This window comes from Onychomys torridus, chromosome 1 (genome assembly GCF_903995425.1).
Source record: "Onychomys torridus chromosome 1, mOncTor1.1, whole genome shotgun sequence".
NCBI lineage: Eukaryota > Metazoa > Chordata > Mammalia > Rodentia > Cricetidae > Onychomys > Onychomys torridus.
In genome coordinates this window covers 62,733,691-62,753,104 of record NC_050443.1, presented here as the reverse complement: position 1 = coordinate 62,753,104, position 19,414 = coordinate 62,733,691, and the positions used below count along the sequence as shown (strand labels likewise).

Genomic DNA, 19,414 nt, shown 5'->3' with positions numbered 1-19,414 from the left:
TTTGAATGTGATTGGCCCCCATAATCTCAGGGACTGGCACTATTAGGAGGTGTGGCTTTATTGGAGTGAGTATGGCCTTGTTGGAGGAAGTGTGTCACTGTGAGGGCGGGCTTTGAGTTTCCTATACTCAGGATACTGCCCAAAGAGTCAGTCGACTTCCTGCTGCCTTCTGGTTAAGATGTAGCCAGCCTCACATCTGCCTGCATGCCGCCATGCTCCCTGTCATGATGATAATGGACTAAACCTCTGAAACTGTAAGCGAGTCATCCCAATTAAATGTTTTTTTTAAAAAGAGAAACATTTGCTAGCCGGGCGGTGGTGGCGCACGCCTATAATCCCAGCACTGGGGAGGCAGAGGCAGGTGGATCTCTGTGAGTTCGAGGCCAGCCTGGTCTACAGAGCTGGTCCAGGACAGGCTCCAAAAGCTACAGAGAAACCCTGTCTCGAAAAACCAAAAAAAAAAAAGAGTTGCTGTGGTCATGTGTCTTTTCACAGCAATAAAAACCCGAACTAAGACTGATTCACCTAAATTAAAATCTTTATTCTGTAAAAGACACAGCCAGGAGCATGCAAATTCTGACCACAGAGGAGGAGAAATATTTCCAAAGCACACGGAAGACAAAGGCCCCTACCTACAATTTACAAATAGCTTTCAAAACTCAGCTGCAGAAATACACCAGACCAAATGGACAGAAAGAGACGTATAAAAACAATGGCAGCAGTGATGGCACCATATCATGAAACAGGCCACACAGGCACTGCTGTGGGAATGTACAGTGGAGAAGCCTTTTGGAAAGCTGTTTGGTAATTCCTTTACAAATTAAATTTACTGGCTGGGGATGTAGCTTAGTTGGTAGAGTGCTTGCCTGGCACACATATATACTTATAATGGCCCCAACTGGAAAAAACCAAATCTTCTTTTGTGAGTAAAAGGATAAACTGTGGTAAATGTATACAATAAGATACTATTGGGGAAAAGAAAGAACAACTATTATGGACTGAGCACACTTAATCCAAAAATCTAAAATCTAAAATTGTTAAGTACTAACACAGCACCATTAGTAGAAAATTCCCCAAGACCTTTTATGTTCAGCCTTAGTCAAAACACGGGTGCACTTAGGATGCTGGGTAAAGTTACCTTCAGGCCGTGTGTCTAAGAAACACTGGAGTACAGCTTCAGTCCCATCCCCAAGATTCTTTGTGTACACATCAATATTTTAAAAATCCTAACTATGAAACACTTCTGGTTCTAAGCATTTCAGAGAAGGATGACTCAAAGTTTAATAGGTGCAGCAATTTGAATTAGTATCTAGAAAATCATGCTGAGTAAAAAAGAAATTTAAAAAGGCTACAAGTTATTTGGCTCCATTTCTATAGCATACTATTTAGATTTAATTTCTCTAACACTCTTAAAATAGCAAATTACAGGAATGAAAGACATTAATGTTTTCAGTTTTGCTTATACAGGGCTTGAAGCAAAGCAGATGTAGCTACGCAGGTTTTACGTGCAAGTTTCATGATGACACAATATTCTCTGGCTTGACCGTATCCATGTTACTGTTCTGAAAGTGACACCGTAGTACCATTTTTCATGATGTAAGCATGAGCCATGGCAGGACACTGAGCAGAGGGTACAGCGTAACTCTGTATTGCTAGGGATGCTGTGAAGGTGTTACTCTGATTGACTGATAAATAAAACGCTGATTGGCCAGTAGCCAGGCAGGAAGCATAGTGTAGGTGGGACAAGTAGGGAGGAGAATTCTGGGAGGTGGAAGGCTGAGGCAGAAAGACACTGCCCTGCCACGAGGAGAAGCATGATGTAAGATACTGGTAAGCCATGAGCCACATGGCAAGGTATAGATTTATAGAAATGGGTTAATTTAAGATATAGGAACAGATAGCAAGAAGTCTGCCACGACCGTACAGTTTATAAGTAATATAAGTCTCAGTGTGTTTACTTATTTGTCCTGGCTGCCGGCACACAGGAAAACTTCTCATAATGATATAAAATTACAGTCACACCAAAACAGAGTTAAAACACCAATGGCCTATAATTTCCAAGAGCCAGAGGTGCAAAGTGACTTACCCAAAGCCCCAGCCATCTACCGCACTGGTAAACACCACATTGCCCTGCTCTGGAGAGAAGTACAGCTGAGAGTCATCGGCGTCCTCCAAGCCAGCGCTCCAGTCATACACTTGATCTCCTTGTTCGGAATGGGTCTTCACCTGGGACTCTGTCTCTCTCTCTGCTCTTTCTTCTAGGACTTTAGAAGTAAAAAGAGTTCCTGTAAGTGCGTTAATCTAGGAGAGATGGTGAAATGGTAAAGTGTCATTCATACGCTTAGGACACACATGGGAGGAACACACTGTCCAACCTTCACTAAGGCTACAACCACTGTCAGAGCTTGAGTTCAAGAGGGTGACAATATAATCAACAAATAGCTTACACATTTTAACCTATTCTTTTAAATTCCAACAAACCTAAGGCTTCCAATAAGGCTTCTGAAGGGCCATCTGTGTGGATTATTTTAATCCTGGGGAGTTTCACTAAAAACTCATCCTATCCAAATCCCCAGCTTGAATCAATGCTTCTCCTATTTCCCGTATCAGCTGTTTAAAGCTCCCAGTACTCTTCAACCTTCTTCCCAGGATCTCATCTCAATGAGTAATCTAATTTCCTCCTGATAACGGAAGCCTGCTTTCAGAATTCCTACAAGTACCCTCCTGTATCCTAACGTCCGCTCTGCTCACATCTTCACATGCTGCTGGCTCTTCTTATGCCTCTCATCCTGGCGAGCACATTCCCTCAGTGTTTCTGCAAGGCAGGAAATGTCTTCAGCTCTTCCTATTGGGCTGGGAGCTAGACTGGCCACCCCTCTCAATGTCCTACATTTTGTCTTCCCTCTCTTTAGCAAAGAAATGTATCCATACTGATCTTCAGGAAGCTTAAATTCCTCTGGATGACATAAGCCTCGCTAAAATGCAAGGCTTACATTGTTTTGTTTTGTTTTGCTTCTAGGTTATTTCTTATTACTTCATATCATGACCTCTCAATTCTTCAGCTATACCAAACAATTTCCTTGATGGAAACACTACCCAGACTTTATCTGGCTCCATGACTTTGCACATTTGTTTTGACTGCTGTAAATGTTCTTCCTCTAACTTTCAACTTGACAAACACTTATGGTTCCTCCATCTCACGGTCTCACTGTGAGACTGTCTTCTCCTTTCTGGCTCAGACTGGGTTGAGTAGCTCTCTTCTGTGCTCTGAAATCACAAGGGGTTACCTGGCTGCTCTCAAACGTCTCACCTGTCCGTTTCACTAACAACACTGGGAGCTCTCTGAAAACAGGGACTCTGGTGTGTTCATCCTATACTTATCATCCCTCACATACGACGGGCATTTGGTACTACATACATCTACACAAATGTTTGCTAAATAAACAAATCAAGGTCTAAACAAATCTTCATCTAAAAACAAAAGTAACATACAGCCTCTTAACATCACTTCTCTTCAGAACCAAACTACAGAACTTTAAACATGAGAGCCTACAGTCCAAGACTGACACTGATGGGTTCTGGGAAACAGAGGCAATTCCCAAGAGCACACTAGTTCTGTCCTCTCTGCATGGTTAGTGACTCCAATAGACAGGAATCTTAAGTGATAAACTTTCAAACAAATGTATTTCCCCTAATAGCACCTCATATTCCACCCTTTCTTACAGCCTTCCATTCCAGCCCATCATTAAGTACTGAAGAATACTATACCTGTTCTAAGATATTCTTGAGGTGAGAGTAGGCCTCTTGTGGGCTGAATTTTAGCTCCACTATCAGGCGATCTATCTTATTAATCACTAAAACAGGACGGATGTTTTCTAGCCAGGCTTGTCGCAGAACTGCCTGTGTCTGATAAAAATAAAGCGGAAAAAAATCCAAATGATCTGCAAAGACTAAGGTGCATAAGAAAATCCCAATTAATAACCAACACATTCTGAAGCTATATTACAACAACTGAGACTAAACTACATGTACATACATGATTACCAGCTCTCTGTGTGCACACACACACACACACACACACACACACACACACACACACACATTTAAAGAATTATAAAACAAATGCCTACCACTCTAGCATACAGGTCAGAAGTACAACAGTCCCAGAAGGGACTCACCCCCTTGATCCTAAGGTCTTCCACATGACCATTAGTCTGCTATCCTAGCCAGGTATCTCCACTTCACCCATCCTGTCAGACACCACAGACACCACACAGGATAAGTAAGGCTGTACTTCTCAAGTTGAGAGCCCTGTGGCTTTGGGGGGAACATACACAGGGGCATATGATAATCAGAGCACATCTTCCTGGAATATTAAACTTCCTCCATTTGAAGAATTAAACTTTTTATTCTTCTTCCTTTTTAAGCATTAAAAGAAAACATAGATACTAAGGAGAATTCAAAACTGACTTTGGATTTTGGGTTTTTGTTTGCTTGTTTGTTTTTTTAAGATGAGATGAAAGTTAAAAAAAAAAAAATGTTATGAGAAATAAACTAGCCTTCCTGAGTTTTACTGCCACAAGAGCTGCACATTGATTCTGGCCTTAATGGTAAATTCTTGCAACTCTGCTGAGAATAGAAACACTGGATTAAGGATGTAGAAGAGTAGTAGAAAAATTCCTTAAGTAGGAAGGATGCATGCACGCACGCATGTATGTGTGCACATGTGTCCTGAGACTCCAGTAGAAGAGAACTGTCCTGTCTAGGGAAAAGCTAGCTCCATATCATGCTATCAACAGCCTGCTATGACTTGGAAACCTTTCCCAGTGGAGTAGAGCCTCCAGACCCCTCTCAAACTCTGCATTCTCAAACTGCCCTTGCCAGTCTTTCTTCTAAAAAGATACCACAGACATGGCTATCCACACATGGCCGCTATCTCCGACCATCTTGTTAAGACTCTGGGACAAACTTCATCACAGACTGCAACACTGCCAGATGTGAAATATAAAACCCACTCACTGTCTGTCGAGAGCACACAGCAATCAAGTGTCTCCTCTTCTATACCTCCCCCCACAGCCAGTCAAATTTAAGACCATTTTGGACCATAGACCTCACCTGTGGACAGACTCCCTCCACAGCATCCACCACAATGATGCATCCATCACAAATGCGAACTGCTGTTGATACTTCTGAGGAGAAATCCACATGTCCAGGAGAGTCTATCAGATTAATCAGGTACTCTTCATTACCTGAAATAAAAATTGAAGACACATTTTCAGCTATGCAGACACGCAATCCTCTTCCCTGGGGACTTGGGAAGATGCTTCTAAGACAAGGCTGAACAAAGCTACAGGAGCCAGAGCTTCAGTCGGCAGCTATCATTCCAACTTGACCACTGCACACATGGGCTCCAAACAGCCTCCTCGGTGAACATTAAAGAATTTCATCAAGAGCTTAGTGTGTACCGGGTACTGTGCTGGAGACTTAATGCACCAAAAACGTATTGGATTATCAAACTAGCCCTGTGAGATAATGCCTCTATTCTCACTTCAATCACTAGTTAGCTGAAACTCATGCCTAAGGGCCCGGGAGTAAAGCTCTTCAAAGGGGCCTCAAATGTCTATTTAAAACATTAAGCAGTTACCAAATCCAAATTCCTCCTACACTTTCTCAAGGAGCAGTGTGTGACTTTGTAAAACCAACAGTGAGACTCAAATCCAAGCTGCACAACACTGTGAGGGGCAGACATGGCGTGCCAAGTAGTGCAGGACATGCTCACACCACCTCCTTTAACATCCCAACAAACGGAAACTCACAGTGTGGGGACTTTGTCCGGTTTCAGCACTAAAATCCACACACCCCATCAGAGCCCCAGACACACCAGGACAATTGGTCATCAACAGTGACACAATTTAGTAAACCATGTGAATAATAATCATACTATAAAATATTGCACTTCACCCTCATCACTGCCAAATCTGATATAATGTTAAAGTCAATTCCTTGAATGCTCAGACATAAATAGTTTACTTGTGTTCCTCCCCTTCACTTTGTATTTATTAAAGTAATTACCACAAGGCTAAATGGTACCATCTATGGACCATATAAAGACTTTTTCTGGAATATAATTCCAACAACTTAATGTGAAAATGACAAAGATAAAGTAGCCCAGAAAATACATAGCCGGAGCTAACATCTGTGGCTCACCTATTGTGCCTGCCTTGTTCTAAGTCTATACTGTCTTTCTGTGCCTGCCATTGTTCTAAGTCTACACTGTTCTGTGCCTGCCATTGTTCTAAGTCCATACTGTTCTTTCTGTGCCTGCCATTGTTCTAAGTCTACACTGTTCTTTCTGTGCCTGCCTTGTTCTAAGTCTACACTGTTCTTTCTGTGCCTGCCATTGTTCTAAGTCTACACTGTTCTTTCTGTGCCTGCCATTGTTCTAAGTCTACACTGTTCTTTCTGTGCCTGCCATTGTTCTAAGTCTATACTGTTCTTTCTGTGCCTGCCATTGTTGTAAGTCTATACTGTTCTTTCTGTGCCTGCCATTGTTCTAAGTCTATACTGTTCTTTCTGTGCCTGCCATTGTTCTAAGTCTATACTGTTCTTTCTGTGCCTGCCATTGTTCTAAGTCTATACTGTTCTTTCTGTGCCTGCCTTGTTCTAAGTCTATACTGTTCTTTCTGTGCCTGCCATTGTTCTAAGTCCATACTGTTCTTTCTGTGCCTGCCATTGTTCTAAGTCTACACTGTTCTTTCTGTGCCTGCCATTGTTCTAAGTCTACACTGTTCTTTCTGTGCCTGCCTTGTTCTAAGTCTATACTGTTCTTTCTGTGCCTGCCATTGTTCTAAGTCTACACTGTTCTTTCTGTGCCTGCCTTGTTCTAAGTCTATACTGTTCTTTCTGTGCCTGCCATTGTTCTAAGTCTATACTGTTCTTTCTGTGCCTGCCTTGTTCTAAGTCTACACTGTTCTTTCTGTGCCTGCCATTGTTCTAAGTCCATACTGTTCTTTCTGTGCCTGCCTTGTTCTAAGTCTATACTGTTCTTTCTGTGCCTGCCATTGTTCTAAGTCTATACTGTTCTTTCTGTGCCTGCCATTGTTCTAAGTCCATACTGTTCTTTCTGTGCCTGCCATTGTTCTAAGTCCATACTGTTCTTTCTGTGCCTGCCATCGTTCTAAGTCTATACTGTCTTTCTGTGCCTGCCATTGTTCTAAGTCTACACTGTTCTTTCTGTGCCTGCCATTGTTCTAAGTCTACACTGTTCTTTCTGTGCCTCCCAAGGCACCCTCCTGAAGACGTCTCAGTCTCAACTATATACATAAACTACATGGCAGCCGCAGGATGACTGCAGGTCTCCCTCCACAAGCTACACTATCTCCACGTTACCACCCTCCCTGGAGACTCTAAATCAATGTAGAAAGCTTTGTGACAAATCCACTGATAGGCACTCTGTAGTTCGGATCTGGCATATCTCCCAAAGGCTTAGTCCTCAGCTTGGCTCTATCCGGAGGAAGCGGAACCCTTAACAGGTGGGGCCCAGAGTAAGTCTTAAGTCACCCAGCGAGTGCCCTCCAAGGGGCTGGTGGGACTCCAGCCTCCTTTTCCTCTCTCACTTCCTAGTGAGACACTTCTTCCACTTTTGGCCCGTCCGATATGCTATTTCAACCACAGCCAAACCAGCATGGACCAAAACCTCCAAATTCCTGAGCCAAAATAAACCTTGCTTCTTTAAGTTGTTTATTTCAGGTAGTAACTACAACAGAAATCTAACAGTTTATTTGATAGAATTATAAAACATAAGACACACCCTATCTTCTATGTGTAGACTTATTACAGCATATGTATTTATATATAATATAAATTTCTGGAACTCAGCCCTGCTGATGCATCCAGAGCCTTGTTTCTCAGGCATTCTGAAGTAAGATGACACTGAAGACACCTCAGGAGATATGGGGTAGACTCAGATGGAGTGTCAAGAGTGAGGTTTGGGAAGGAGAGATTGATGACTTAGGAGTCATGAACAAAAGAGCTTTGCTTTTGCTGTACGAACCCTCCAAAAGCACTCTGTGGATCATCCTCCAATGGAAAACACACTGGACCCTGAAATGCAGCTTATGGCTTACTTCATTCACTTGGGTGTTCTTCAGTATAATCCCAGTCCAACACCAGCTATCAGGACCGTGGCTACATCCTCAACATGCACATCACAGAGTCCTCTCTTCCAATGTCTCTTGTTCTGATATTAATCAAGCAGCTGCACCTCCACATGACCATAGTCCTTTACTTACTGGAACCTCACTCTGCTACATCACCCTGAAAGGGGAGTCACAGATTGAGGCCCAATCCTCTTGTATATCTCACATTGCTAGTGTTTGTCATGACTATAAGATGCCGGGCCTATCAGAGCAATTGAGAGAATAATAGTACTAAACTTGGACCCGGGAGAAAAATGCGGAGACCTGAGGTGGAAAAACAGTCATGTACATACATGCCTGCACGGCAAGGCAGCCTTCAAGGCCAGAACTACAAAGGTACAGATGAAAGGACCCTGAGTGAGGCGTGAATCCAGAGCACAGGTAGGTCTCCAGAGACAGGAGAAAGGCCAAGATGGATGCCATTACATCTTAAGGAAAGGTGGCAGAGTTGAGAATTCTTTTCTGTGATACAGACGATGACCATGTCAGCTGAGTCTGTGGAAAGCAGTTGGAGGGGATGTTTGAAGACTGCCAGGGAGGTCTCAAACAGCCGTCGGGGAGAACAGGGAGGCCTCTAAAGAGGTGTGAAGTCGGCCTGCAAGTCTGAAGAAGAAGAAGAGGAGGAGGAGGAGGAGGAGGAGGAGGAGGAGGAGGAGGAGGAGAAAATATGGTTTCTCAAGATGGAGTTTTGTTGGGGAGAGTGCTACAGAGGGTTAAGGAAGCTAATGGATGATGGAGGAGGAGGATGGGAAGACTGTTGGTCAATGACACCCCTGTGCTGCAGAAGGCAGAGGGCAAGTAAAGACGGTGCCCGGGAATTGACAAACTCAGTCTTATGAAATAAAAACTGGTGGGCAAAAGAGCAGGGAAGGGCAAGGCTAGGGAGGAAGGGAGTAATGGAATCTGATAGTTGTTACTGACTGAGTACGTTTTTAACTTCTCAGTAGGTCACATGTTGAGCTTCTGTTGCTGTTGAGATTAGATCTATGTTGTCCAGGCTGCTCTCAAACTCACAGGCTCAGGTAATCCCATACACAGCTTTCTGAGTAGTGGGGAGAAATGTGCCCTCCTGGGCTCAACCACAAGTATTTAAATTTGAACTGTCAAAGATAGTCAGCTCCAGGGGATGCTGGAATCCAGAAAGAGCCGCAGCAGCAGGCAAGGAAGCAGAAAACTAAGCTGCATTGTTACTGAAAGGCCAGCCCGTGAGAGAAGTCATTTTAGGGGATGGTGAAAGCTACTTTGGAGAAGTCATGGCAGGTGTCAAATCATCAGTACACGGGGAGCTGCATCAGGAGTTCATAATACTAAGAAAAAGAACACAACTGAATGGTATGTGTCCTGCAGAGCTTTAATACAGCAGAGAACTAGCACTGGATGAGAATCTGGGCAAGAATGACAACCCTATGTCCTAATTCCAAGACAAGGAACAGGAAAGCAACATAAGGAGAGCAGTGTGGTGAAAACAGGGAAGAGGGAACACCATCAGAGACTCTGAGGGTGTGCTGGTGTTTGTCTTGGGAAGTCTGCAGAGGAAGTTTTGGTAGGAAAGGAATAGTAGGAGGTTGGGGGAAGTGTTAGAATCACAAAGAAATATGGAAACGAGACCATAAGAGAGGCTGGGCCATGTGGCTTACATCTTGGGCAGTGACCAAAGACAACAGGGATGTGGGTAATGCTGGCCACAAGATGTCCAAAAGTAATCCCAGAAATTCTGTGGTGGAAAGAAGTGAAGCTTCAGGAAGAATTAGTCAGGGCCTAACCTAGCTCCCAACAGACTCCAGAGCCAAGCGAGTAGACTGGAAATGTAATTACTTGGTTCCTAAGCCTGCTACTGTATTCTAGAAACTACTGTCCTTTATAAATTCTCTTAATCTCTGAAGTCCAGTTTGCACATAAGTAAAGTAAGGATAGCCATCTCAGAAGGTTGATGTGAGGATTAACCAATACCATGCATGAGACATCTAGCTCAGAATTCAACCATCACCAAGTTTTACCTTAAGCTTGGCAACAGCTACATGCTTCACAAAATGAAGAAAGCCATTGTCATGAGAGGGGAAATATCTGATCTTTCAGTCAAATGAGGAACAAGGGAATCCTCCCCTCTTAGACTAACACACAGGCAGAAGGAAAGGGAAGCCTATGATACCAAACACTTTCTGGTACCCTCTGGCCTTGTGTAACTTAATGGGGGAGTTGAGGGAATCAGTTCCCTGCGGCTCAATCTCTTAAGAGTTAAGACGGAGCCACAGGGCAGAAGCTACCATGAGTGTGAATTCTAAACCTGTTCACCACATTTCCCCAGGGAGAAGACCCTGAACCTGGGCCTTGTTGAAGAAGTTTGCTGTGTCTCCCATCTCCTCAATCAAAGTAAATCCTGGCACAGATGGCCAGTGATCCCCAACTGCCCCACTTAATCAAATAACAAGGTAGCTATACGCCTATATTTACAAAGAAATTCTGTTACGAACTATAGTCTACTATAATTTATTCTGCATAGGATTTTATGATTTTTAAAGTTGACTTTTTGTAAAATTACCAAAACTCTTGTAAATGCATAAGGCCTTCTATTTCAACCCAAAGAAAGAATGAAAAGTATAACTAAACAAACCAAAAATCCATTTCATTAAGCTTCAGACTCAGGGAAAGGAGTTAACATTTAGTAAAGATTCCCCAAGGCAATCAAATGGGCTGGGAAGGGGGTGGTAGAGGCAACCTGTAGACTTTCTCCAACCATCAGCATCTCCTCTCTCTTCCTTCCTAGGTTCCCCTTTAGGCTGTCCCTCCTTCAGAGCACAAAACACCATTCTGGAGAATCAGTACTCAACTACAGAGAGGAAATGTATTCAGTTCCGAGAAAATGTCCGACAGTGTTCCTAACTCATCCTTTTGTGGTAGATTAGGAAAGCTAAGTTCTGTGTTGTCAAGTATAGTGAGCCCTTGATTAAAGTCCCTTCTGACTATCGGTCAATGCCCACAGAGAAACATGTTTGATAAAACTGACTCCAGTTCTTATTGATATGGCTAGATGACCAGACACCTGAAGAAAAGTCAATTCATACGTTGAGGCACATCTTAAGGCTATGTGTTCAGAAACATAAGAAAACAAAGCAGTAAGCAACAGAAAAGAGGTAAAGGGACAGATAAGAGAAGGGACGAGAGGTCAGAGACAGCTAAGTATAAGGAGACTAGGAGAGCAGCGCAAACCTATAAAAACACACAGCATCAAAGCATAGTTAGAAAAGAGACAACCAAACCTGAAGACAAGAGTGAAACATCAATCATACAACTGACCTGATGTGGTCAGTCTGCTTTATACACATAGGCAACTATGGTGCTGCATGGCTGTAATCCCTGCGTTAGGGAGGTAGAGACAAGAAGAAGGATAAGGGATTCAATGACAGCCAACTACATACTGAATTTCTGACCTGCATGGGTTATGAGGCCCCAATCTAACAAACAAAATGTCACTCCAATGAGATTCTCATTTTTTTCAAATTGTCATGAAAAGTAGTATCTCTAGTCATTTTTAACATACATTCACCAAGTCATTCTCACCCTACTCACGCAGCTTGCCTCTCTGTTTCTGTGCAACCTGAAAAGAAGCATGTATCTAGAACATTCTAAGATCAAGCTTCCCAAAGCTAGAGTTTAACAAAACATGTTAGGTCACTCAATTCCCAGGGTTCTATTGGCCATTTTCCACATCTCTATCAGAAAGACAACGAGGATGTGGAATAGCTGGATTTCATGGCATACAGGTAAAACCTGAATAAAGTAGCTAAGGGCAGTGAGAGTGAGCGGAGACAAACTTGGGGCATAGCAACAAAAACCGACACTAGTAGCCGGGCGGTGGTGGTGGCAGCGGCGCACGCCTGTAATCCCAGCACTCGGGAGGCAGAGGCAGGCAGATCTCTGTGAGTTCGAGGCCAGCCTCGTCTCCAAAGCGAGTTCCAAGAAAGGTGCAACGCTACACAGAGAAACCCTGTCTCAGGGGGAAAAAAAAACCCGACACTAGAGGAATCTTGATGTTAAAAAGGCAATATCAGCATGAAAGAAAGATGGAAGGTTACAATCTCTTCAAGTCTATACAATAGTACATTAAGATCTGGGACCCCATTCTCTGGGTCACAGAATGGGAATAGATCTCTTCAAATACAAAAGTAGCATTTTTTAAAAAAAGGAGTATTACTTGAAATATTAAACACTGGAGATTAGTGTGCTTTAAAGTCCCCAAACTAGTTTGATATGAACATGGTTTAAAGACAATGTCAATGAAAATAGCCACACTCCACACAGTGCCTCCCTGGGTACCAGAGATACTATGCTGTGAAGGATGAACCACAGGTCACTCCATTAGGGAAATAAATCTTTATTACTTTCTTCAAAATATCAAAATATACATATTGTATAAAGTTTTCTAACAGTACAAAAATATGTATTTGAAAAATACAAATTTTATCATAATCCAGTTTCTGGAATTATCTCTATGATGGTTTAAAATGTATCCTTCCAGAAGCATGTACACATGCACATTCATACCCCATAGAAATACTCTGTAATTGGCTTTTCTGTCTCTTGTAGCCAATCTCTTCTTAACATTTAAGTTTTCACCAATACAAACCTTTTGTGAACATACAGCTTCTGGCATCTGTCTGACATTTCTGTCAGAGAACTCCTGTGCTACTATCAGAATGACATCTGTATTTGGGGATAGCAAGATGGTACTGATCAGAACAACAGGGAGCAGTGGTCAGAGCAACCCACAGTTATATAACTAAGACTCCAGGTCTCATATGCCTGCCGGCCATGGAGCACAAGAGAGGGATCCAGCCAGGAAATGGAAGGCTAAGGATGAGCCAGCCAAGTCCAGGCTCCTGACTTTCCTTGTGAAGAAATCCAGTCACCTGGTAGAGGGAGGCAGCTGTGAACTGCCAGTTCTTCTGCCCTCAAGCCAGTCAGAGGTCCCCATCTGCATCCAAGCCTGGACAGCCTGACTCTGACAACAGATCATTTGGAGATGCCAGAATGAAATGCATGGAACACAAAGCAAAGAAACCGAGGCATTTGATTAATTCAGAAAGAGAAGGAATGGGTCAGGAAAGATGAAAATCGAGTTAATTAAAACACAGATGGGTTTACCTTCTGCATAGTGTAGTGAAATAGCGCTGGATTTCATGGTGATCCCTCTCACCTGTTCATCTTCTCTGCTGTCCATGTACCTTAACTAGAAAAGCACAACATATATATCTTTAGTTTCCAGTGACTAAAATCCAACATTAAAATGGAGTTAGCTTTCATTTCAAACATAAAGCTATATACAGCTCTGTGGTTTTTTTTAAGTGGTATGGTGCTGGAGAAGCGAGGTTGGTCAAGAGAATGCATAGACAAACTGAAAGGTATTCCCACAAATGAATTCACACTCTGCTTCCCCAGAGTGCTGCTCATCTACATCTCAGCTAGGGAGGCTTAAATAGTTCAAAAGAATCCCCAAAGGGATCTGGAGTTCTTTCTGTTCATCACAATGCAGCCTTCTTTTCCTATCCAGAGGCACTTGATGAGGTCCAAAAGAAACAGAAGGTCTTTAGAGGAACAAAGAGATTTAACTCTTTTCCAAAGTAACAGATTTTAAATATGTGTGGGTTCTCTCCTTTTTATAAGAATGACATAGTAGAAAATATTTACAGTATCAAACTTAGCTAATGGCTTTCCCAAAGTTTTACTGCTTACATGTAAAGTCTTACTTAGTAGTATATCCATTATAAAGTCTTAACTTTATGTAGATTCATCTCTTTCAATCAAAATCCTTGAGAATAATGTGCAAACATGGGATTGCCACACTTTCTCATCCTACATGAATTCCTTAGTTTTCCAAAATACTTCCACCCCCACAGCTCTGGTAAAATATCATTTTAAATTGATGGCTTTAAGTCTTATGTAAATCAAAGAATATACATATATTTTTTCCACATATTCATTGCTCAATATTATTGTTGTCAAATGTTGCCCAACTCAACCATTTTGATGGATGTAGCTATGGGTCACTCTAAGAGTCTCCTTCATAAACCTACCACATTTACTCATCCAGTCTACTAGTGATGGACATATGTAAATTCACTGCTTTTCAGTAATGTAACTGAGCTGATAAGAAGTTTGCATTGGGACTAGAGAGATGGCTTAGTGGTTAAAAGCACTGCCTGGCTCTTCCAAAGGACCCTGATTCAGTTCCCAGCACCTGGGTGGCTCACAACTGTCTGTAACTCCAGTGTTGGGAGATGTGTGTGCTGTCCTCCGGCCTCCACCAGTACTGCATATACACAGTATAAAGACACGCATGCAGGCAAAAACATCCATATACACAAAGTTAAAATAAATAAATCTTTTAAGAAAGGAGTTTGGGATCATGTTTCTTACACACAATCTATAAATGAGATTTCTGAATCACTAAATTTTACATCTTCAGTGCTATCAGATATTTCCAAATTGTTTCCCAGAGTAGTTGGACCAATCCACACTCAACAGTGAGTAATAAGCAGTACTTCATCTTTTAAATTCACACTTTCCCAACTTCTGATGCACTGAGCATCTTTACAGTTTACTATCCTGGTTTAGCTATCTCCCACTCCTCTTAAGAATCCCATGTACAGCCCATCCTCCTACCGGTTACATTACAGGTTTGTTTTGGATAGGTGTTATAAATGGTCTCTGATTATTAGTTCTTTGTCAGTTAAATATTTATTATATTTTCCCTAATTCTAATGCATTTTTGTTATTTTTTTCATTTTGTGGCATACTGTTAAAAACGTTATTCATTTAAATGTAGCTGAATTAATCAACCTTTATACAGTAGTTTTTACCTTCTCAAGGTATCTTCCCTTATGGTCACAGAAGTAACATCCATTACTATTTTCTAAAAGCTTAAACTGAGCCTTTTGTGCATTTTAACTACATGCAGATGTTTTTGTTTGATATTAAAGACAGGTTGGTCCAGTATTATTTCCACATAGCTAAATAACTTCCCCAAGATCCTTTACTGACATTATCTTTTCTCCACAGATCTGAAATGCCAGATCTATAGTAAGTCAAGTTCTCACATATGTATCTGTTTCTAGACCATTAGCCAATGTGATAGCCCAGCCAATTCCAAACCACTAAGTTACAGGCCATTCACAAGCTTTACCATCTTATAAAACAGCAAGTACCACATCCCATTCTTCCAGGATTTTAAAATGGTATATCCAATTTATTTTTTCCAAAAAAAACTATAGGAATTTTTCCTAATTGCTAAATATGTAGATCAACATGAAACAACCGTAAGTTTTTAAATAATGACTGACAAAACACAAACATGGCATACCTTTCTTGTTTAAGTTTACCCTAATGTAATTTTATTCTAATTATATGGCAGATTTTAAAATCTTTTGTTGTCTACTTATTGCTGATGTGTATTTCTTTTCAATGATGTGTATATCCCGAAATACACTAAATTCTTTACTTATATTCTAGCAGTTTATTTATAATTTTTTACTTTTTGCACCCCCTGGAACTGGAGTTACAGATGTTTATGAACCACCATGTGGGTGCTGGGACTTGAACCCAGGCCCTTTGCAGGAGCAACACGCACTTTTAACCACTGAGCCATCTCTCTAGCCCCTATTTTTTTTCTTTTCTACAAAGTCATAGTATTTATTAGTTAACAGTTATTTTCTTTCCAGAACTCACATTATTTTGCTGTGTTGTTGCAGCTATACTCTCCAAAACAATGTAAATTAGAAGTTAAAACACAAACAGCAGGATACAATAACCAATCTTATCTATTCATGAATAGAAAAGTTTTAATATTTCATAACTAAATTCAATCTTTATTGTAGTTTTGTAAAAAAAAAAAAACTAGGTTAACTTCTAAACGTACTTTGTGAGAGGAATTTATCACAACAGATGTTGAATTTTATTGAATATCTTTTACATCTATTGAAATAATTTTCCTTTAATCCATTAATAGTCATATTAAAATAATGTTAAAAAGAACTATCATTTTAAACGACACTAGATTCAAGTTGCTAGTAATGATAATTTTGAAAAGATTTTATGTGTATGAGTATTTTGCCTACATGCATGGCTTGCGCACCACCTGTGTAGTGTCTACAGACCAGAAGAGGGCGTGGGAATCTCTGGAACTGAAATTACAGAAGGTTGTAAGCCACCACGTGGATGCTGGAATGAGAACCAGAACCCAGGTTTTTCCACAAGAGCATCAAGTGCTCTTAACCACTAAGCCATCTCTCCAGCTCCATAACCATAACTTTTGTATCCCAATCAGAAGGTTGATATGAAATATTCCTGCTCTGGGTTACCTTTGAAAGACTTTTGGACTATCATGTACTACTAGGACTTGACAAGTAAGTCTTGAAATTGGTGAATATGTCCTGAGATTGGGGAGTATGTCCTGAGATTGGTGAGTATGTCCTGAGATTGGGGAGTAAGTCCTGAGATTGGGGAGTATGTCCTGAGATTGGTGAGTAAGTCCTGAGATTGGGGAGTAAGTCCTGAGATTGGGGAGTATACCCATTGTTGGTTTTTCTCCTCTATTGCTTTTACAATTTCAGGTAAAACTAAAATTATTTGTTCTGGGGGCTGGAGAGATGGCTCAGCAATTAAGAGCACTGGCTGCTATTCCAGAGGGTCCAGGTTTAATTCCCAGGATCCACGTGGCAGCTCACACCCAAAGCAACTCCTGTTCCAGAGCTCCTGACACCATCATACAGACATACATGCAGGCAAAACACCAATGAACATAAAATAATAAAAAAAATCCATATTTTTAAAAGTTATTTCTTCTTTTACTACCATGTAGACAGCTAAACTAGATAGGCATGTTTAGTAAAGTACTTAAGCCATCTGGGCTTTTCAGTGAAAGATTTTTCCCAACCAAAGTAATTTCTTAAATGATCACAGTATTAGTTAGGTTTATTGATATGAAGCTATTTGTTATAATCTATTACTTAAATTTCTATAGCAATTCTCTTTCCTAGTATCATCTATTTCTCATTCTTGATCAATCTTGCTGATATTGTCAGTTATATTAATCTTTAAGTCATTCATTTAAAAAAACCTCTCTTTTATGTGCTATACTTCATGTATTTCCTAAGTACAGTGAACCACAGAAAGTGGCATCAACTCGTCAAAGTACCAAATATGCTTCAACAATGAATATTAAACATAAAAAGGAAAATAAGGTTTTAGTCACAGTGATCACAAATTGTTTACACTGTTGTAATTTTAATGAGTAAACTTCATAGTTTAAAACAATTTATGTCTACAGAAAAATGTCATAAGTACAGCAGTTCTCACAAGCATCCTCCTAATGGCTTCTCCTATAATTTACATCTTCACTACTGTGTGGTATGCCGCATTCTCCCAACTGAAGAACAACAGTGATGGGTTACTGAAGTCAGTTTATATTAAGGTGTATATATGTTAGGTGTGGCTATCATTTTTACATTTGTTAGCTGTCGACTCTGGCTTTCTACGAAGCATCTGTTTTCACCTCACTCACTTTATTGTCTTTCATCTTTCTTTGGGTACTGCCGTTCTACCTTCTCAAGCTGGGAGAACAGAGTGCTTCATTATTAAACCCACCCTGCCAGCTGCCACACAAACGGCCTCAACTTTCTAATAATCTTCTAAGTCTTCTGGGTCTATTTTGTTGATTCAATTTTGTTTCTCTGTTTTCTTATCTCATTATTCCTCGTCAATCCTGATTACATACTAGGTACTTGGTCCATTACAGAGAGAAATATTTCTTTATTGTGTGTGTGTGTGTGTGTGTGTGTGTGTGTGTGTGTGTGCGCGTGCGCGCGCGCCACACCTTGCATAAAGGTCAGAGGAGAATTTGCAGGAAATGTGTTCTCCCCTCCTACCACGTGGATCCCAGGAATCTAATGCAGGACATCAGGCCCCACGGCAAGCACTTTTACCTACTCGGCCATCTCATCAGCCCCTAAAGCAGTATCTTCAGCATGATCCTCAAGCCTTCCTTTGGTTCTTGGATTACTTGGGCTAATCTTCAAGGTCTTAGGTAATGTGACACAAACTGCTGGTCTCTAGGCATAAGTTCCACTCAAATCACGTACAGCACACAGAAACTGGTCTTTAGTCTTGCTATTTTCCCACCCATCATGGCTTTTCTGCCTTTCTCTTAAACCAGCCAACACATCCACCTGTGAAATCTCAAGATTTCACAAGTCAGTCACTTCTGCACTTACACAATATAAGATCCATACAATGCAACAAAAAGCAATGTGGAAGTGAACTTTTCTCAACACCAATTTTATCTTAATGGGTTTTCATTTCCTTCTGCATGTTTATATCACTAAAGAACAATGCAAATGGATCATGACATTACAGATAGCTGATACTCATTAAAATGCAACAAGTATTTACCAAATCTTACAACATACCTTGCCTGCCAGGCGGCTGGAGATGATTCCATTACTCGATATAAGACAATCAGCAAGGGTAGTTTTCCCTGTTAAAATAACATTAATTACAACACATTCATCTATAGGGATTAGCATTCTATAGTGCTGTATTTTCTACCTGTGGACCTCACCAATTTCACTTGAGTTGTCAGATTAATGTTAAGCACAGAAATTTTCTTAAATTGGGGCAGACTCTACAGTGTAAAACATCTGTCTCTGGTGAGGCAAACCACCAGGAGAATCAAAAGACAGATCATCTCTTACAATGTTTATATTAGTTACTATAATCTAGCCTTCAAGAAATCAATGAGTAATTTACCAACCATCCCGCACAACAGATCATAGGCTCTAAAGGCTCAGAAAGTCACAAGGTCAGCAATAGCATCTACCTCAGAAAGGTACGCTGGGTAAATCATCACCAAGAAATGACAACACACAGACTTCTGTCATAATTACTTTTGTGTTGACACTCACCAACATTTGGTAGCTAAACTGTTACACTTATTTCATCGGAAAACTTGTTTTCCTTTTGCTTACAGTAGCTTGTGGAGCGCTACACTGCAGCAGCCAATACAATCTTGTTTCAAAACTAACCCTGGAATCTACTTTGCCATAAAAGAAATTCTTTGCATAATCAAATATATATTTACAGTTACCTTTATGAGACTATTGCCAAAGTTTACAAAACTTCAAGGGACATAAACAATTACCTGTATTTAAAGAATGACATGGGCA

General features: G+C 40.9%; 1 protein-coding gene across 2 annotated transcripts in view; it reads right to left on the bottom strand.

The window, feature by feature from the left end:
• The window catches only part of Efl1 (elongation factor like GTPase 1), a 118,813-nt gene that overhangs the window by 96,821 nt on the left and 2,578 nt on the right, over window positions 1-19,414 (bottom strand). For both annotated transcript variants that reach the window (XM_036167572.1, XM_036167564.1), the window contains exons 3-7: window positions 18,659-18,726; window positions 13,341-13,425; window positions 5,116-5,249; window positions 3,769-3,906; window positions 2,087-2,301 (exon numbers count right to left, since the gene is read on the bottom strand). In XM_036167572.1, coding sequence (XP_036023465.1) covers window positions 2,087-2,301; window positions 3,769-3,906; window positions 5,116-5,249; window positions 13,341-13,425; window positions 18,659-18,726 — 640 coding nt within the window. The remainder of the gene's footprint in view (window positions 1-2,086; window positions 2,302-3,768; window positions 3,907-5,115; window positions 5,250-13,340; window positions 13,426-18,658; window positions 18,727-19,414) is intronic.